Source organism: Varanus komodoensis, unplaced genomic scaffold (genome assembly GCF_004798865.1).
Source record: "Varanus komodoensis strain SLA01 unplaced genomic scaffold, ASM479886v1 scaffold48, whole genome shotgun sequence".
Taxonomy (NCBI): domain Eukaryota; kingdom Metazoa; phylum Chordata; class Lepidosauria; order Squamata; family Varanidae; genus Varanus; species Varanus komodoensis.
Window position 1 is genome coordinate 6,984,924 of NW_025336059.1, and position 16,734 is coordinate 7,001,657.

General features: G+C 51.1%; 1 protein-coding gene across 4 annotated transcripts in view; it reads left to right on the forward strand.

The window, feature by feature from the left end:
- Positions 1–12,887, forward strand: part of TP73 (tumor protein p73) — a 63,950-nt gene extending 51,063 nt beyond the window's left edge. Inside the window, exons 5-13 of one of the 4 annotated variants that reach the window (XM_044445379.1) lie at positions 1,358–1,473; positions 4,669–4,778; positions 4,922–5,064; positions 6,563–6,651; positions 6,797–6,921; positions 8,247–8,401; positions 9,657–9,789; positions 10,650–10,743; positions 12,567–12,887. In XM_044445379.1, the coding sequence (XP_044301314.1) occupies positions 1,358–1,473; positions 4,669–4,778; positions 4,922–5,064; positions 6,563–6,651; positions 6,797–6,921; positions 8,247–8,401; positions 9,657–9,789; positions 10,650–10,743; positions 12,567–12,887 (1,286 nt within the window). Of the gene's footprint in view, positions 1–1,357; positions 1,474–4,668; positions 4,779–4,921; positions 5,077–6,562; positions 6,652–6,796; positions 6,922–8,246; positions 8,432–9,656; positions 9,790–10,649; positions 10,744–12,566 lie in introns of those variants that run through there. The other 3 variants (XM_044445382.1, XM_044445380.1, XM_044445381.1) reach the window with 3 other exon arrangements.
- Positions 12,888–16,734: the final 3,847 nt, after the last annotated feature.

The window sequence follows — 16,734 nt, forward strand, 5'->3', positions numbered from 1 at the left end:
GTGAAAGCCATTGGGTTAGCGATCTGGACCCCAGCAATCCCATTGCATGTGACTGTGTGAACTTCATGGGACTTGCTTTGGGGTAGATGTGCACAGGACTGCACTAGAACGGAGAAAGAGCCAATGTGGCAGAGTGGTTAAGAGCATGGGTCTGGGAGGCGGAAGATCCGGGTTCGAGTCCCCGCTCAGCCATGGAGCCAGCTGGGTGACTCTGGGCCAGTCACAGACTCTCAGCCCAGCCTACCTCACAGGGTTGCTGTTGTGGGGATAAGATTGAGAGCAACAGGAGAGGAATGAATCCTTTAGAAAATGAAAAAGCAGGATATAAAGCTGATGAATAAATAAATGCGATTGCATACATATGTAAGTAGACAAAATAAATGTATGTAGATGAAACCGTACAACCCATGTGAAGGATGATGTTAGCAGATTTGGGAGTTCTTCAGAAGGACAAACAACATTTGGAAAAAGAAAAAGGCAGGACTCAAAACAGCCAATAGGGACAGACCATTGCCATGGGTTGGTGAGTGGCTATTGGGAGAGGGAACAGATGGATGGTTTAGACAGGGACTGAAATCAAGATGGTGGTGATGTCCATTTGGACGGGACCCTACTGCACTCACACTCCTCCAAATGAAAGCACAAATCGGAATACCGCTTTGCTCCAAAATCTTTCTTTCCTCTCACACTGAGGCCAAGCAAGTTAAAAATATGCACAGAGGGTATTAAAAAATTCACCAAAAGGATATAGAGACTTGCTCTTGCCTATGGGAGAAAATGCATCCATTTTGGAAAAGGCACGGCTGAATAGTTTACTAAAGGAAGTGTGTGTCTGAAAAATGCACATGAAAATATGCACAAAGATTCATGCAAATACGTTTAAAGGAAATCTATTTGCGAACCGTTGCAGAAATGGGACAGGCGGCACTTAACTGCAGAAATCTAACCGCCTGGCCAAAAGAGAACAGGATAAATTTGTGTGTCAGAATGGAAGAGGGAAAAGCTGCCCAACTGGCAACCCTGAACTGAAGCATTGCTGGTTGCATCTTTGTACAAGTCCTTTTCTATAAGCCAGGATAACTTGCATTCCTTCCACACACAGAGGCCAGATCCTGCAAAGTGCAATTCACGTTCCCTGCTCATTTTGTCTGTGAGCTTTGAGAAGCAGCCAACAATAGGGTTATTGTTGGGAGAAATAGCTGGGTTAGACAGATTTCCATCCGATCGAACGAGATGACAGCACTCCTTGTAGGGTGAGAGCACACGGTCTTTAATCCCTCAGAATTCCTGCCACAGGGTGTCAAGTTAAGCCAAACGGCTGTGATGCTGGAGGTAACCCTGCCCGTTCTCTCTGCAGGCCTCTCAGCCCCTGCCAGCCATCTGATCCGAGTGGAGGGCAACAACCTCTCCCAGTATGTGGATGACCCCGTCACCGGAAGGCAGAGCGTGATGGTCCCTTACGAGCCACCCCAGGTAATCAGTCCTGCTGTGGGAAAAGTTCTGGACTGTGGAAACAGTATCAGTCCATCTCAGTTATTTACCTGAGCCTCTGGCCAGCCCTTAAACTAGCAGTGCTGGACCGCTTGACCACCTGGTGACCCCCGTTGGAACAGGGCTTAAGAAGCATCTTCAGGAGGCATCTTTGACCCGAAGGAAGCATCTGGGCATCTTCTTTTCATGTAGACTTGGGTGCGTTTGCGTGTCAAGGACCACACGCCCCTGTGACATGACCAAGGTGGACAAAAATTAATGTTCACTGTTTCTCTCCCTTTCCAAGGGTCAGTTTCACACATCATGTTAGATACTTTTACAAAATATGCTTAAGAGAACTACTTTTATTCCAAGAAAGAAGCAGTCCTGAAGAACTGGGAGTACAAACTGGATCTTTTCTCTCAAAGAGATGTAGATGGTTTAGCATATTTAAAAGAGAGAGAGAAAGGCTGTTTATTGTCAGGTATTTTTTGGCCTTCCCTGTGAGGGAAGAATATTTATTTGTTTGTTTAAAACTTTTTTTAGACCATCCCTTACTATGATCTTGGGACGGTTTAACAATAAGACAAAATAGAATAAAACACAGCATCCAAGTCAAATTCTTAACCAATCAACAATGAAACCCATATTAAAAGAGTCAAACCTTAAAAGATTGGGAAAATAAAAAGGGGTTGGCCTGGCACCAAAAAGAATAAAGCAACAGCCTCAGGCAAAGCTCTCTGGGGAGCTTATTCTGCAATTGGGGTGCCACCACAGAGAAGGCCCTTCTCTGGGTAGTCGCCCTCCTGATCTCCTTCAGGGAGGGCACCTGGAGCAGGGTGTCTGCCCCAGATCTTACAGGGCGGGCAGGCACGTATGGAAGGAGACGCTCCTCCAGGTAACCAGGCACTAAGCTTTTTAGGGATACCTCTAGCTTCTCCTTAACGTATGGGTTGAACATTTGGGACAGTGTCCTTTACTAGAATATGAAGAGTTCTATAACTTTCGGGTCCCAATCAAGGCTTAGTTCAGCACCTACTTTTATCAGCAGGGTCAGCACAGTCCACCATTCCCCAACTGGGCACCAGCTCCCAGCATTCTTGAGCACTAGCTATATGATGGCTAGGACTGATGGGAGTTGAAGTCCCAAACATCTGGAGGGCCAAGGCTGAAGAAGGCTGGCCTGGTACATGGGCGAGGATAGCAAAGAAGGTATTTCTTGTTTCGTGGGCACAGTAAATTTCCCTTAGTGCCAACCAGCCTCCTCCCAGCAAGAGCTGGATCAGAGCAGAGCCTGGGGAACCTCCAACACACGCCCCATGGAAACAGGTCCACATTTTCCAAGAGCATTTTTATCGTGTCCTTACTTAGAAACAGAGAAACAGAGCGAGTCAGAAGGGGCCTCCCGGGCCATCGAGTCGGACCCCCGGCTCCAGCCGGCTCCGCTCACGACACGCCCGCCATGTGCACGTCCAGCTGCACACTCGGCACCGTGGCTCTGGAGAACATTCCAGGACACTCATTCTGGTCCCTTGGGTCCAGTTTGCTTTTCTGACATCAAGACCCCCTTAAACTTACCCTTCCGAAACTGCCATGGAGGAAGGGCCATGATATGGTGGCACTCCCAGGTTCCGTCGTTGGCACCTCCAAGTAGACCCATCTGAAATGCTGGAGAAGTGCAGCCAATCCACATAGACTATTCTGAGCCAGAGGGCCTGAGCTTCTGGCCTTGTCTACCCCTTTGGCTCGGCTCTGCCTGCAAGAAGTCGGGTGTCTTGGACCACATGCGCCTCCGCATCTTCTGGGTACACAAACTGCCCAGGTATTTTATGCACCCCCATGGAAAAGTGCATACAGCGCAACTCTTCCTTCTGTCTATACCATCAGGGCAGTAAACTGTGGCATCATTTCCATGGTGGCAGATTTCTAAAGAAATAGAAATGCATTGTTTATAATTAAAGAAATAATAAAAGATCACAGAAGGTAGGAGGAAGAAGAGGAGCGGGCATGGGGAAAGCCGTTTATAGGCTGGTTCGCCCCCTGCTGTTTGACAAAATTATTGCAACCCTCATTCAAGCACTGGCTTGTACGTTTAAACAACAGAAAGGGGGATTTTATGCTGCTCCCCCATTCAAGGCCCTAAAGAGAAGGCCCCAACTATGGAACAATTTCGCCTACATTGCACTCTTTCCAGCAAAGAACTTCCAGCCTATCCTTGAACACCGTCACCAATGGGGCTTCAACCCACCTCCCGTGGAAGCCCATTCCACACCCTCGGGGTCCCGACTGTCAGGAAGTGCTTCTTGGCATCCAAATGGAACCTGGTTCCCTGAGCTTTGCTCCATCGGAGTGCGTCCTGCCTTCCTCTGCAGGGGAGAACAGGTCTCCGCCCACCTCCATGTGACATCCCCTCACATACCTGTATGTCGCCAACAGGTCCCCTCTGAGTCTCCTCTTCTCCAGGCTGAAGAGACCCAGTTCCCTCAGTCTCGCCTCAACTGGCTTCCCCTGCAAACCGGCCACCATCCGAGTGGCCCTTCGCTGCACTGATTCCAACCTTGCCATATCCCTCTTGTAACGAGGGGCCCAGAATTGAACATAACACTCCAGCTGCGGGCACACCAGAGTCCTAGAGAGTGGCAGTAACACCTCTCTCAATCTCGAAGCCACGCTTCTGGCTATACATGCAAGGCTGGGCTCACACTCCTAGCTATTCAAATGTTTATACTATATGTTACATGTTTATACTGTAAGTTATATGTCCATGGGGTTGCAAAGAGTCAGGCACGACTTTGCAACTGAACAACAACAACTATAGGTTATGTTTTAAGTTGTGGTAACCTGCCAGGGAGTTTCAGCTAATTGGCAAGGTGAAAACAGAACACACGCCTAAATGAAAAGGCTGTTCCAGAGCTGCATACATACGAAGCTCCTCCATGAGGGAAAGGGGAGCGATTCCCCCTCATGCTGGGGGAATCTATGGGGGACAGAGAGTCCTTGACAAGGCATCAAAACGTGTGGGGAGCAATGGTGCTTGTCTGACACGGGAGATGGCAAGGTGGCACGTACCTTTGCATGTCGTCTCAGCTTTCACTTTTCGGTATAAAAGCAAACCGCCTTTCTGGCTGGGCAGGGCCACAGCGGCGACAGGGGAGCTCAGCTGCCCAGGAGTGACCTTCTCTCGCTTCCTTGGCACAGGTGGGCACCGAGTTCACCACCATCCTCTACAACTTCATGTGCAACAGCAGCTGCGTGGGCGGCATGAACCGGCGCCCGATCCTCATCATCATCACCCTGGAGACCAGAGAGTGAGTCGGTCCGACCGAGCCCCGTGGCTTCCGGGGAGGCGACACGGCGGTGCGGCTGGAGCTGCTCCCCGGGGAGGCTGGGGCGCGGCTGGGGAGGGAGTCGGGGCGCCCTGCATTGATTCGCCTCGCACTTTGCTTCCCAGCGGGCAGGTCCTGGGCCGAAGGTCCTTTGAGGGCCGCATCTGTGCTTGCCCCGGCCGAGACCGGAAAGCAGATGAGGACCACTATCGAGAGCAGCAGGCGCTGAACGAAAGCGCCACCAAAAACGGCAACCCGAACAAGCGGAGTAAGTCGTGGGGTCGCCGTTCAGGCCCAGAATGGCTCTGGAGAGGGAGGAACCGGTGCTGAGGAAGCCCTCCCATCCTGCCCCGAGAGGAGGTGCCCGGCTGCCGGTCCATGGGCAGCACCCACACCACCACCTGCCCCAGGGCGGCTCTGAGCTGCGTCCCCGGTTTAGATGTTTCTGAAAACTGGTATGGCCTAAGGAGGTCGTGGTCTCCCCCACCCTGGGGGCACTGAAGATGGAGGAGGAAGCCACCTGTCCATGGTGCTTGACCTTGCAGTCCTGCTCTGAGGAGACCTGATGGCCTTAAAGGCTTTTTCCAATGCTACAATCCCATGACGCTCAGAAAGCCGTATGCTGGTTTCTCACGCACTGCTTTTCCCGGCCAGGATCGCTCCCAAGGAGCTTGGGACTTGGCAGGATCCAGCCCCCCGTGGTCAGAGAGGTGCCTGGCAAGGGAAGCCAAGGGAAGCCGAGTAGCCAGATAGGGAGTCCAACCAAAGTTGCACTTCCCAGGGCTGGCTGTGACACAGAGAAGGCTGGGGATCTGTTATAGGATGCAGCAGGCAGAAGGTGGAATTTGTCCATCCTGAGGAAATATGGGAGGATTTTTAAACAATTATTTTTAAAAAATGGTTGATTAAGAGAACTGCATCACTATCTTGGTTTGGGACCCTGTTAAAGCACTTATTCAAGGGCATTTATAGCATGGGGTTCATATAAAACAAAAGAGCCAAGCGCTAACCATGTATCTTTAGTGAAGAGTTGTTAATTTCATATGCAACTGACCTCCTCTCTCAGTGTTATCGAGGCCTCTCATTATGGTAAAGCATAAGCTTAACACACTGCATGCTTCAAAAACTGGATTTCTAATGGAACTGTTCCAAGCAAAGATGGAGAGGCACAGGAGAGAATTCGAGTGCACTATTATAAAGAAAAAAGGAGGAGAAATATCATAGATAGCGTCATGGAATGGGTGGTGGTCCTCCAGCAGACAAGATGAGGAAGATTCTGACCTGTGATTCCTACACTCCAGCTTGAATTCTTGCAGTTCCCTCTGTGGTCTTGGGGAAGTGGGCACTGCGGTCGGCTGTGGTCCATTCAGCCAGTCTGGGGTGGACAGCAAGAGGAGGGGGATCTAGTCCATGAAGATTCAGAAGATGAGGGTGGTGGGAGGAAGAGGAGGAGCCGTGGTTCAAGAGGAAGAGTCTGGAGAACAGGGTCTGAGCTGTAGGCAACATGGCTGTAGGGCTCCTGCTCTGCATGCAAAGGGTCCCACGGTCAGTTCTTGGCATCTCCAGAGGGGGCTGGGAAAGACCCCCATGTGAGACCCCTTAAGGTCCATGAGAGTCAATGGAGACAATCTAAAGCTGGAAGGACCTAGCTCTCCAGTCCATCTAAGGTAGCTCAGACTCTGACTGAGCGTCTCCAAAAGACTTCATGTTGCCAGCCCTCCATAATTACCTTCTCTCTCCTCTCCTCTCCTCTCCTCTCCTCTCAGCTTTCAGGCAGAGTCCCCAAGGGATTCCAGCACTAGGGGCTGGAATTAAGAAGCGGCGGCACGGGGAAGAGGAGACGTATTACGTCCCTGTAAGTACCGTCCGAGCCAGACATTTTGTAGAGGGATTTGCCACTGGTTGGCAGGTGAGCAGGCGGGTTGGGAGGCCGCAAGGCGGGCTGGGAGGCCGTAAGGCGGGCTGCACGAAGCCTGGAATGTGATCCTCCCATGATGCAGGTGCGCGGCCGAGAAAACTTTGAGATGCTGATGAAGATCAAGGAGAGCCTGGAGCTGGTCGAGCTCGTCCCCCAGCAGTTGGTCGACTCCTACCGGCAACAGCAGCAGCAGCTCCTGCAGCGCCAGTGAGTCCTGGGCGGTCCCTCCGCCGAGCGCCTGGAGCACTCAGGCGTTCCTGCAAGGGGGTTTCCTCGGGGGGAGGCGTAGCACCCCCATGCACGAGGTCTCCATGAGCACCTGAGGGGTCGCTGGTGGTGCTCCTCCATTCTCCTCCCTGCCCCTCCTGACTTGCCATTTTCAGAGGCAAGGATGAGTGGCTGGGGGCATCGGCAGAGGACGAGTCTTCCGAGGGGCCCACAGTCTGGGCCAGCCTTGGTAGGAAGCCCGTGGTGCTGGGCAGACTCCCGGGATGGGCCTTGCCTGTCCCTTCCTGTGAATCGGGAGTGGGCCCTGCTCCCTTCTCCGGCTCCAGGTCGGGAAGGCTGGCCCTGTGCGTGCAGGTTTGCCCTCGTGCACCGGGGCGCACTCAAGCAGCGCAGCCTTTGCCCAGCCTCCCACACCCGTCCCCATCTCCCACGCCGAAGCAGGACGCCCAGCCAGCCATCAAGCCTGCCGTGGCCATGCAGCGGCCAAATGAACGTCGAACCTCCTCGCAGTCTTGCAGCGGAGGAGGGAAGCGTTGCTGCGATGACGCGGCTCCTCCCGCCCAGCGCCAAGGTGCGGGCGAAGGCCAGGGTTCTCAGCACCCTCCACAGCCACAAGAGGTCAGGACCCCAGCGCCGACTGAAATCCCCCGCTCGTGGGCCGCCAAGGCATCCGCCTGGCCAACCTGGGACTCAAGGCGGATTCAAAGGGGATGGGAGAGAAATTTCAGCTGGCCCCTGCCATGCAGCTTGCTGGACGGGCACCCCGGGGCAACCCGGAAGCCACTCTAGGGGAGGCATGGTCTCTTCCAGGAGGACTTTCCTTCTGTTCTTCCGCTTGCTGAGGAGCATGTCTCCAAACCTGGAGCCAGTCCTGGAGGCAGGCCATGCCTTTCTGCAGAAAAGCCCCTCGGTTTAATCCGCACTGAACATCAGCCAAGGAGCCAGGTGTGGTAGCTACTTACACGGCTCCAAAATGGAAGAGAAAGGGGACACCGATTTGCACAGGATGCACATATCCTCGACGATGGATAGGCAGGCAGGCAGGAAGAGCAAATTTAGAAACAGATTTGTGGGGAGGACAGAGAACCCGAGTGCTTGCTCAGCCCACTGTGCAGGTACAGACGGCGGACAGTTTCATGGAGATTGTCCTCCCTTCTCAAGGTTCGTTATTTTTAAGCCAGACTTGGACCAGACCACAGTTCAAAAACAGGGTCTACAAAGAAGGATGCAAGTCACGGGCGGTGCTGGCCTGCGTCCTTGGGCAGACTCGGTTTCTGCTGACAGTCGGTTCTGTCCCCATGCAGGGCTCACCTCCACACTCCTTCTTCGTACGGCCCGGTCCTATCGCCGATGAACAAGCTCCACGCAGGAGGGATCAACAAACTGCCCTCCGTGAACCAGCTGGTCAGCCAGCCCGCACAGCACGGCCCTGGGACGGGGCCGAACCTCGGGCCGATGGGTAAAGCTGCTAACACAACCAATAAGAACGGTGCTGTGATGCTTAGGTCCTGCTCTCCTTCTGGAAGAGAAACGGGCAACTGGCAGGCTTGCGGGCTCTCCTTCGCGATGCCTTGTAGGAGAAGCCATTTGCAGAGCCCCGTTCCTGTCATCTAAGGGCAAGATACTCTAGGCAGTCAACTGTTCCCTGGTCGAACCAGCTCAGGGAGGGTGGCAACGGGCGCATCCGGTGGAAATGTGGAAGCACACGCCTCACCACCACCACCTGAAGATCCAGAAATATCTCCCCCACTACGGACTTGACCTGTCATGGAGAGCCCACCCCTTTGCAGACCTGGCGAACTTCCCATTCCTGAGTCAGGCGTTCTAGTGATGAATAACTCTCTTGTTTGGGTTCAAACTCAGGGTGTAAAAGCTCCTCCGGCCCAGTTTTAAGTCCAGGGAAGATTCCACCTGCTTCTTTAATATTAGGCAACAAAGAGCAAAACTTCGTACCACCTCCCTTAGTAGTTTCTTGTAAATATTAACATGGGGGAATCCTGTGAGAAAGTACAGGTCAATGCCCAAGGAATCAAGCCATTCGAAAATGGCATTTCCAAGCAGCTGGCTTTCCAAACAGGAAGCAGCTCTGAGGTACCGAGTCACGGGAGCACAAGTGGGAAACGGGAGAGTTTAGTTCAAGGCATGAACTGCCTGGAATTAAAATGTTTATACTGCTCCTTTTCTAAGGGTCTCACATTTTAGGCAGGTCCTTGGTCAAGCCACCTCTCCTTTAGCCCCACCAAGTTTGCCTTCCAGAGGGATGTTTTCCAACTGGTTGGACCCACCATGGCAGCCATTTTGTGAATGGACAAGCTTCTCCTTGGCCTCCATTTTGTCAGAGTCCCCACCTGGAATTTTCTCAAAGTTCTCCAACCTTTTTGTCCTCTTGAGAAGGGTTGTGGGTGCTCTCACAAAATGGCCGCTGTGCTTCAGTCCACCAACCAGGGATGTAGTCGGGGTTTTTTTGTTTTTTGTTCTGGTTGAGGTGGTTCCCAGCTCTGTGACCCCACCAGTGCACAGACATGCATGCTCTGTTACGCATGAAGCAACCTGGGAAGTGGGGAAGAAAGAAAAATCTATGACAACAATGAGATTGCGATTGCGTCACATGCATACCCCGCCATATTTCCTGTGCTAAGTAAATGTGCTAGCCTTGCACTGAAAGCATCTTTATAAATTCACCAGGCCTGCTTGCTGTTGTTTCTTGAACCCAGGGCCGGGAATGCTGAACAGCCACACCATGCAATCCAACGGGGAAATGAATGGCGGGCACTCGTCCCAAGCAATGGTCTCAGGGTCGCACTGCACTCCCCCTCCGCCCTACAACCCAGACCCAAGCCTCGTCAGGTAAGGAGGTAATTGCTAAGGGACTCCATCTGGGGATGCGGGCACGCTCTCCCCTTGTTTTAACCCTGTACTCACCTCTGTGGCAACTGGTTTGCGGACTCGGCTTCAGGAGCTGCGCTTGTTCCATTTGGCATGATCCAAGGAGAAGACCAAACTTGCTTTCTCCTTCACAGAGTTGTCTTCTCCAACTCAGAGGTGATGAGATGGCTTGTAGATGCAGGTCTGTGAGCTAACTCAGGTACCCCAGAAAGGTGATTCCACCAGGGATGAGAAACGTGCACGAAGACTTTTTCCAAGGGTGGCTTCTGATACCTCACATATCAGCATAAAACTTGCACCCAGTAATTTACATGGATAGATACAAATACAGCAATAATTTGCTGCATTCAAATGAATTGCTTAGAATTTAAATAGAAATGCAACGCATCACACCTTGATGGGAAAGACACGGCACTGATGCCCTCGTGGTTGGTGTTCTGTCAGGGTGGTTGATGGGAACTTCAACACACCCTTGTTCTTAAACCGCATTTTGGGCAGCCCTTCAAATAGAGGGAGTCCTTGAAGATGAGGATTGTCCCCTATCAAGTGGGAAAAATGGTCACCCTGCCTCCGCCCCACGCTGGCAAGGGGCCACAGTACGAGTGGGTTGCTTTTGTGTCTCCTCGTGTTCAGCACAAGGAAGCTGTGGAACTCCAGATGATGTTGGGCTACAACTCTCTGACCAGATGTAGCCGACAGCATCTGGCAGGAAGACCTCGATGGGACTTGCTTCTCAGCAAACCGGTACAGAAGTGTGTTATAGGAGTTCCTGAGGATGTAACACCAGTTTTATTCTCTATATGTGTTTTCTTCTTCTGCAGTTTTCTAACAGGGTTGGGGTGTTCAAACTGCATTGACTATTTCACTTCACAAGGGATACAGACACTTTACCACCTGCAGAACCTAACCCTGGAGGTAAATACACTTTCTGAGCTGATGTTTTTTCCTGGCGCACCGTCTTAAAATGTAGAGGAAATGCTTTAGGAGAGATGGGGACAAGGGGGGGTTGGAGCCACAGGGTTGGTTCTAGGGGTTGAGCAGCCTTTAACACTTCCAAGCATCCTACATGTATTCATCCGAGCTTGGGAAAGAGTTTGGTTGCAATCTGCTACCCACATCCTTGGGAACAATCGTGATGGAATTCAGAATTGCTTCTGAACAGGTTTGCATAGGAGTGCACCGTTAGTATTTAGGCATAAGAATGGAAGAGACCAACCAGTCTCATCAGAAGAACTGGATCGCACAAATGTCACTTGTAAACAGAACCTTTGAAAAAGGGATATTCTCAACCAACTGTGATTAGCAATAAAGAACCAAGAGCCACTGGATGAAATGGGGGGAGTTCTCTATTGCTGTGAAGGACAGGACTAGAACGACTGTGTGGAAAGAACAAGGAAGTTTTCCTGAAATGTTGGAGAAAACTTCCTAAGACTGCATTCCAGTTGACCAGATAGCTTCCAAAATGGATGGGTTCTCTTTGAACAGAGGTTGCCCTTGCTGGCTACAATGAGCCCTTGGACTTGGACTCTGAGATAAAAACCACAGAACCCAACAGCTGCAATAGCATCTGTCTCTTTCCATCCCGGAGGATGCTTTGAACATTCAGAGTATGTTTGGACGTATTCTCCTCAGATATTTTTCCTTGTATGATGAGAGGTGTGCGTGTTCATGCACAGATGCTTATGTTTGTTAAGACAAATAATTTCTGGATTCAGTCTTCATTTAGGTTCTCTTATAATTGGATTTCTGGATTTGTCCAGCAACTGGTTGGTGCCTTCGGTAAAAGAGGACAGGTGGCCACCAGCTATAAATTAATAGCCATTCTACTCCAATTTAACTACCATGGCTTCCCTTCACAGAATGATGGGAACTGTAGTCTGGTGAGTGTGCCAAGAATTCTCCATGAGAATTGCCCTTTCTTCTTTCACAGAACTACAGGTCCCAGAGTTCCCTGGGGTGAGGATACTATTCTTAAAGCAGTCTGTAATGTAGTTAATTCCATATATACAAATGCCCTCAGAAATCAGGGGAACAGAACCATGCCAATAGGGAGAAATTTGGGACCAGGCGGCGTGGAGCGAATATAAGTTCCATCAGCATGGCTTCTCTCAATGTGATTATGAAGTAGCAAGAGAATATTTCTTTCTATCCGTCCGTCTGTCCATCCTTCCTTTCACTGCCTCACTTTTAGAATGCGTAAAGATACTCTTCCACTTTGCAATACCTGAATATTCTTAGTATTTTGTAATGAATGCAAAGGTGTAGGGGGAGAAAAATCTGTAGTGTATTATTATTATTATTACTACTACTACTACTTTAATTTCTAAACCACCCTACAGCCAAAGTTCTCTGAGCAGTTTAGATTAATTATGCAGGTTTTTATCATTCCAATTTTCAAAGAAGGTTCTGCATTCTAGAGAAAGGAAAACAACACCTTTTGTGAGGCCAACATCTCATTCAAACTAAGACTACCCATTTCAGTTCTAAAAAAAGACGCCTTGGGTTGAGTTCCTCTGAACATGTACAGAGGGCTTCATGAACAGTACGCCTCTGCCCTGCGGAATGTTCTGGGTGCCAGATTTGGATCACCGCAGCAGCGTAAATCTTTCTCCCCCGCTTAACGGTAGCTCGCGGCTTCTTCCTCCGTTCAGTGTCAGAACTATTCCGTGTTCGTAGCTGGGAAGGACCGGGATCAGCCGCTGCAGCGCATGCGGCTTTTAACTTTGCCATCTTTGCAGGATCTCGGCGCACTGAAGATCCCGGAGCAGTACCGGATGATCGTCTGGAGAGGCCTCCAGGAACTGAAGCAGACGCACGACTACGGCGGCCAGCAGCTTCTCCGTTCCAGCAGCAACGCCTCCACCATCTCCATCGGCACCTCGGGCGAGCTGCAGCGACAACGCGTCATGGAAGCCGTGCACTTCCGGGTGCGCCACACCATCACCATCCCGAACCGCAGCGGGGCCGACGAGTGGGCGGACTTTGGGTTTGACCTCCCGGACTGCAAGTCCCGCAAGCCATCCATCAAAGAGGAGTTCACAGAGGGAGAAATAAACTGAGCGTGCCGAGAGCGACGGGGCCGCCGCCGAAGAACCAGCATGGGAATCATGAACTGGACCTGAAAGGTATTTGGTGTGGGAGCCAAGTAGGACTTGAACCTTTGGGTAGCCGCCAAAAGTATTCTCCGGAGCGTGCAGTAGAAAGCGACAGCCGGGCGGTGGAGTCCTGAGCAGCTTGCCCATTCCTCTCTGCCCATGAAAGGCAGCCTTGCTCATGACCACGCCAGGGAGCTTGCAAAACTTCCGGTAATCGTATTCAGCAGCACAACCTACTGGTTGATGCCCATTGGCACGCTGCGGGTGGAACGCACGTGCATCCAACTTGCAGCACGAGGAAAGGGCTGCCTTTCGTTTCCTTACGAACATCTGCTTCTCTTTCATCAGCCGTGGTCCATCGTATCCGAGATGGTGGCTATTTCCTCTGTGAAAATGGGACCACCCGTACATGACCTCCCCTGGCTGCTTGGTACGAAACCATCTGAGAACTTTTCCTTAAAGGACAGCCAAAAAGTGTTGGTTTTCTACAATTCTTTGTAGGATGGAAAAAGCATTTGATGATCAAGCGTCGTTCAGATTAGCTAGTTGAAACGTTTGCACGGAGAGGCAGCTCTCTGCCCACGTTGTACATACCGTCTTCTTGCCATGTTCTTGTAAGGTTTATTTTCTGTGTAAGTTTTAGTCTATAAAGAGTTGATAGATGCGTAAGACTCTTCCTCCCGTCCTGTCCCCACCCCCACCCAGCAAACAGGGCAGCATAAAAATTGGAGTCTTCTTCCCCAGGCCTACCAAGACTTGCCTCCCCCAATCTCAAATGTCCGCACAGCCCAGGAACTCCCATTTGATCACATCCAAATAATTATTTTGGTCTTTGGAATCGATTCCTTAGAGAAGGCTCAAAAACCCGTAGCCCTCATCTTGAACATGCGTGGAGGGACCTTATACAATCGCAGTAGATAGAAATATTTCCCAGCTTTTAGCCTCGTCAAGGAGTTAGCAGTGCCCCAGTTTAAAAACTGGCTTAGATGGCCGAGGATCGTATTCCGCATTGGGTGTATTTTGTCGAACGGTGTGCAAAACGCCTTCCTGTGGAACCCTTTGTTAAAAAATTCTTTGCACCAACAGACCTCTAGCTCTGGGTTGTGACCCCGCACTGATATTTGGCCTGGTAGAGCGCTTAGTTCCACCCCAGTATATTGAACATTTTTTTAAAGTAATGGTTGAACCATTTGGTACTTCCTCCACACTGCACCCTCAAAATCGTACTTGATATCCTGCAGTTGATATCCTGGAATTAACACACCCTCAAGTTCAATCAAACCATCATTACAGCATTAGTTTTGACTGTTTCTACACAACGAAGACCTGGTTTATTGGACTTCAGATACACGGAAGCAAGCCGAGATGGGGAAACGGCACTCGGCAGCTCATTCCACCTGTCCTTAGCAGCCAGAATGCCCTGTGTGGTGTCTCAGGCAGAAGGCCAATTTCCTGCCAAACGAGGTGCGGCCGATCGTAATCAGCTGGGCCAAAAGCTCGGGCTCAGGAAAACAAGCAAACATTCTCCACCCCTTTTCCAGGCAGCAAATTTGAAAGGGAGCATTTTGAGCATTAGGTTCGGGGGCATCTCCTCCTCCCCAAAAGGCCTGTATTAGCACTTGTGGTTGTGATAGCAATGGGCTAACGTGACGTTTAAACCTTGTCGAGGCTGTGAATTCCTTGCTGGAGTGCAGTTCCCCTTGTAGATGTTCCAGAAGGCAGGTGTCGCCATCTTTTCAAACTGCGAAAAATGTGATTTTTTTAAATGAGAACTTTTTTCCCCAGTTGAAAACGTGCATTTCCCTCATTGACAAAAGTCTGAAAATACAGATTTGGGGAGATGTGCATATCTGTGTTTCTGGGAGTGCACAGTTGTGTAAGCGCTCACTTTTTGAAGTGAACAGAAATTCAGGAAAAGGCAAAACTCGCCCATTGCTGTTTGCACTCACACTGGGTTCTTGAACAGGACCTCTCTGCAAACAGATTAAATTTTCATAAACACCAAGGCAATGATCCTTTGGGTGGGTGTGGGTGCTCTATCTTAAGTTGCTGCGATTGTCCTCTTTTTGCTTATGCGGATCAGTCTGTACATTGCATCAGCATCCCAGCATGATGTTCTATGTTTGTCCTTCTTTGTACATTTGTGGTTTCAAAACCTTTGCTGGGCAAGGGTAAATCTTTCCCTTTTTTTTCTTTTAAGGAACACTACCAGTAGACTGTAACATGTTTAATTCTGCTTAACAGTCCGATGCAGAAGCATGGCCTCGCTACTTTCCATGACCCACATTGGGTCGTTGAAAAAGGTTATTCATACCACCAGCTAAGCTCAGGTGCCGTTGCAAGCGTGCTCACCTCACTCCAGAAGGATACGCTTTTGAGCCGAAAAGGCGTGTGGAAAAGCAGGCCTGGAGTGAGCATGGAGGCACCTGGACAGCTGCTGGGGCACCTGATTATTACCCAAACCCCATTCCCAGGAGCACCAAATGCCAATTCACCTGGAGGCCACAGTTTTGTTCTTCTGGGAAGGAGGCCAGGGAGTAGCGGAGAAACAACGGCCAGCTCCCAGTGAGGTCTGCCATGTTGTGCTTGTGGCAGCTGCCAGTTTGGCTTTCCCAGAGATCTCTGGACCAAGTGACTGCTCAAGGCCTTGCAATAGGGCCCTCCCTGCTGAGAGACCATCACCTGCAACAACTTGATTGTGCATCATGACTTAAAGAAACTGAAAAAGCCTGAGCAGAAAAGGAAACTCCTGGGGGGCAGGCACGGCAAGGAAGTTACCCTCTCTCCAGGCTTCCGCGCTCTGCAGAATCTCAGGCAAAGACTCCTTTATCACCGGATTTGTGACAAGGAACGTCAAGAACAGAACACAGAACCTTCTGTGTGCGAGTGTGAACTCTACCGCTGAGCCGTGAGGTCTCCTGCCCAGGGTCAGTGGGGAAGCCATGGAAGACGGGAGAAACACAGACAGGATCACTGCGAGAAAATAATCCTTGAGAAGGTCAGAGATGGCTCTCAGCAGAGACAGCGATGGTTCAGCGCAGGGCGAGCTCTCCTGTGCTCCCCCATCCCAGCAGGAGCATCAATAAATCGAATCAATAAACATAAGAGAGCACACAAGGCACCGAGGTCTGCCACATGCCAGCGCGCGCGCACATCTGTCCCTGTGCTGCACAGCATTCCCCGCCCTTTCTCTTTACCCCTGCAGCATCATACCCGCACAGGTAAATTCCCCGCTGCCTCTTCCACGGCGGCTCTGAGGAAGGCTGGCCTCTGCTTTCCGGGCCACCGTGCCGCTCCAAAGAGGCTGCTCTTCGGCTTGTGCCGAGACGATTCTCAGCATGACCCGGAGGGTAGATAGCGCGAGTCTTCACGACACCCTCTTCACCATGCGCATCAAGTGGTGTTCCAAAGGCACCATCCTGGGCGCGTCCCCCCCAGCAGCCTTCAGAGGTCAGCCCCATCCCCCTTGAGCATAAAGAGAGCATGGCTGCAGCATTCACGCGAGGGGTGGCCCAGGAAAAGGTTCGCACGTCATTTCAGTGCTCCAGAGCACCATTTGCAAGTGGCCGACGCACAGCTGCGTCCAGAGGAGCCGGTGCCCCTCCGAGGACCGGGCTGAGCTCAGAATGCCACCGCTTCCCCATTCTTTCCCAAGCCCAGGCAGAAACTCTACAGGTTTTTCTTTCACAGTAACACCCCCGCTCAGTCATGTTTCGGGGCACAACCAGCTCTACACCTCCGTAAAAAGGTTCCTTCTGCACATGGGCGCTTGTGCCCCAATGGGGCAGTTGAGACCTGCAGCGACAGCTGT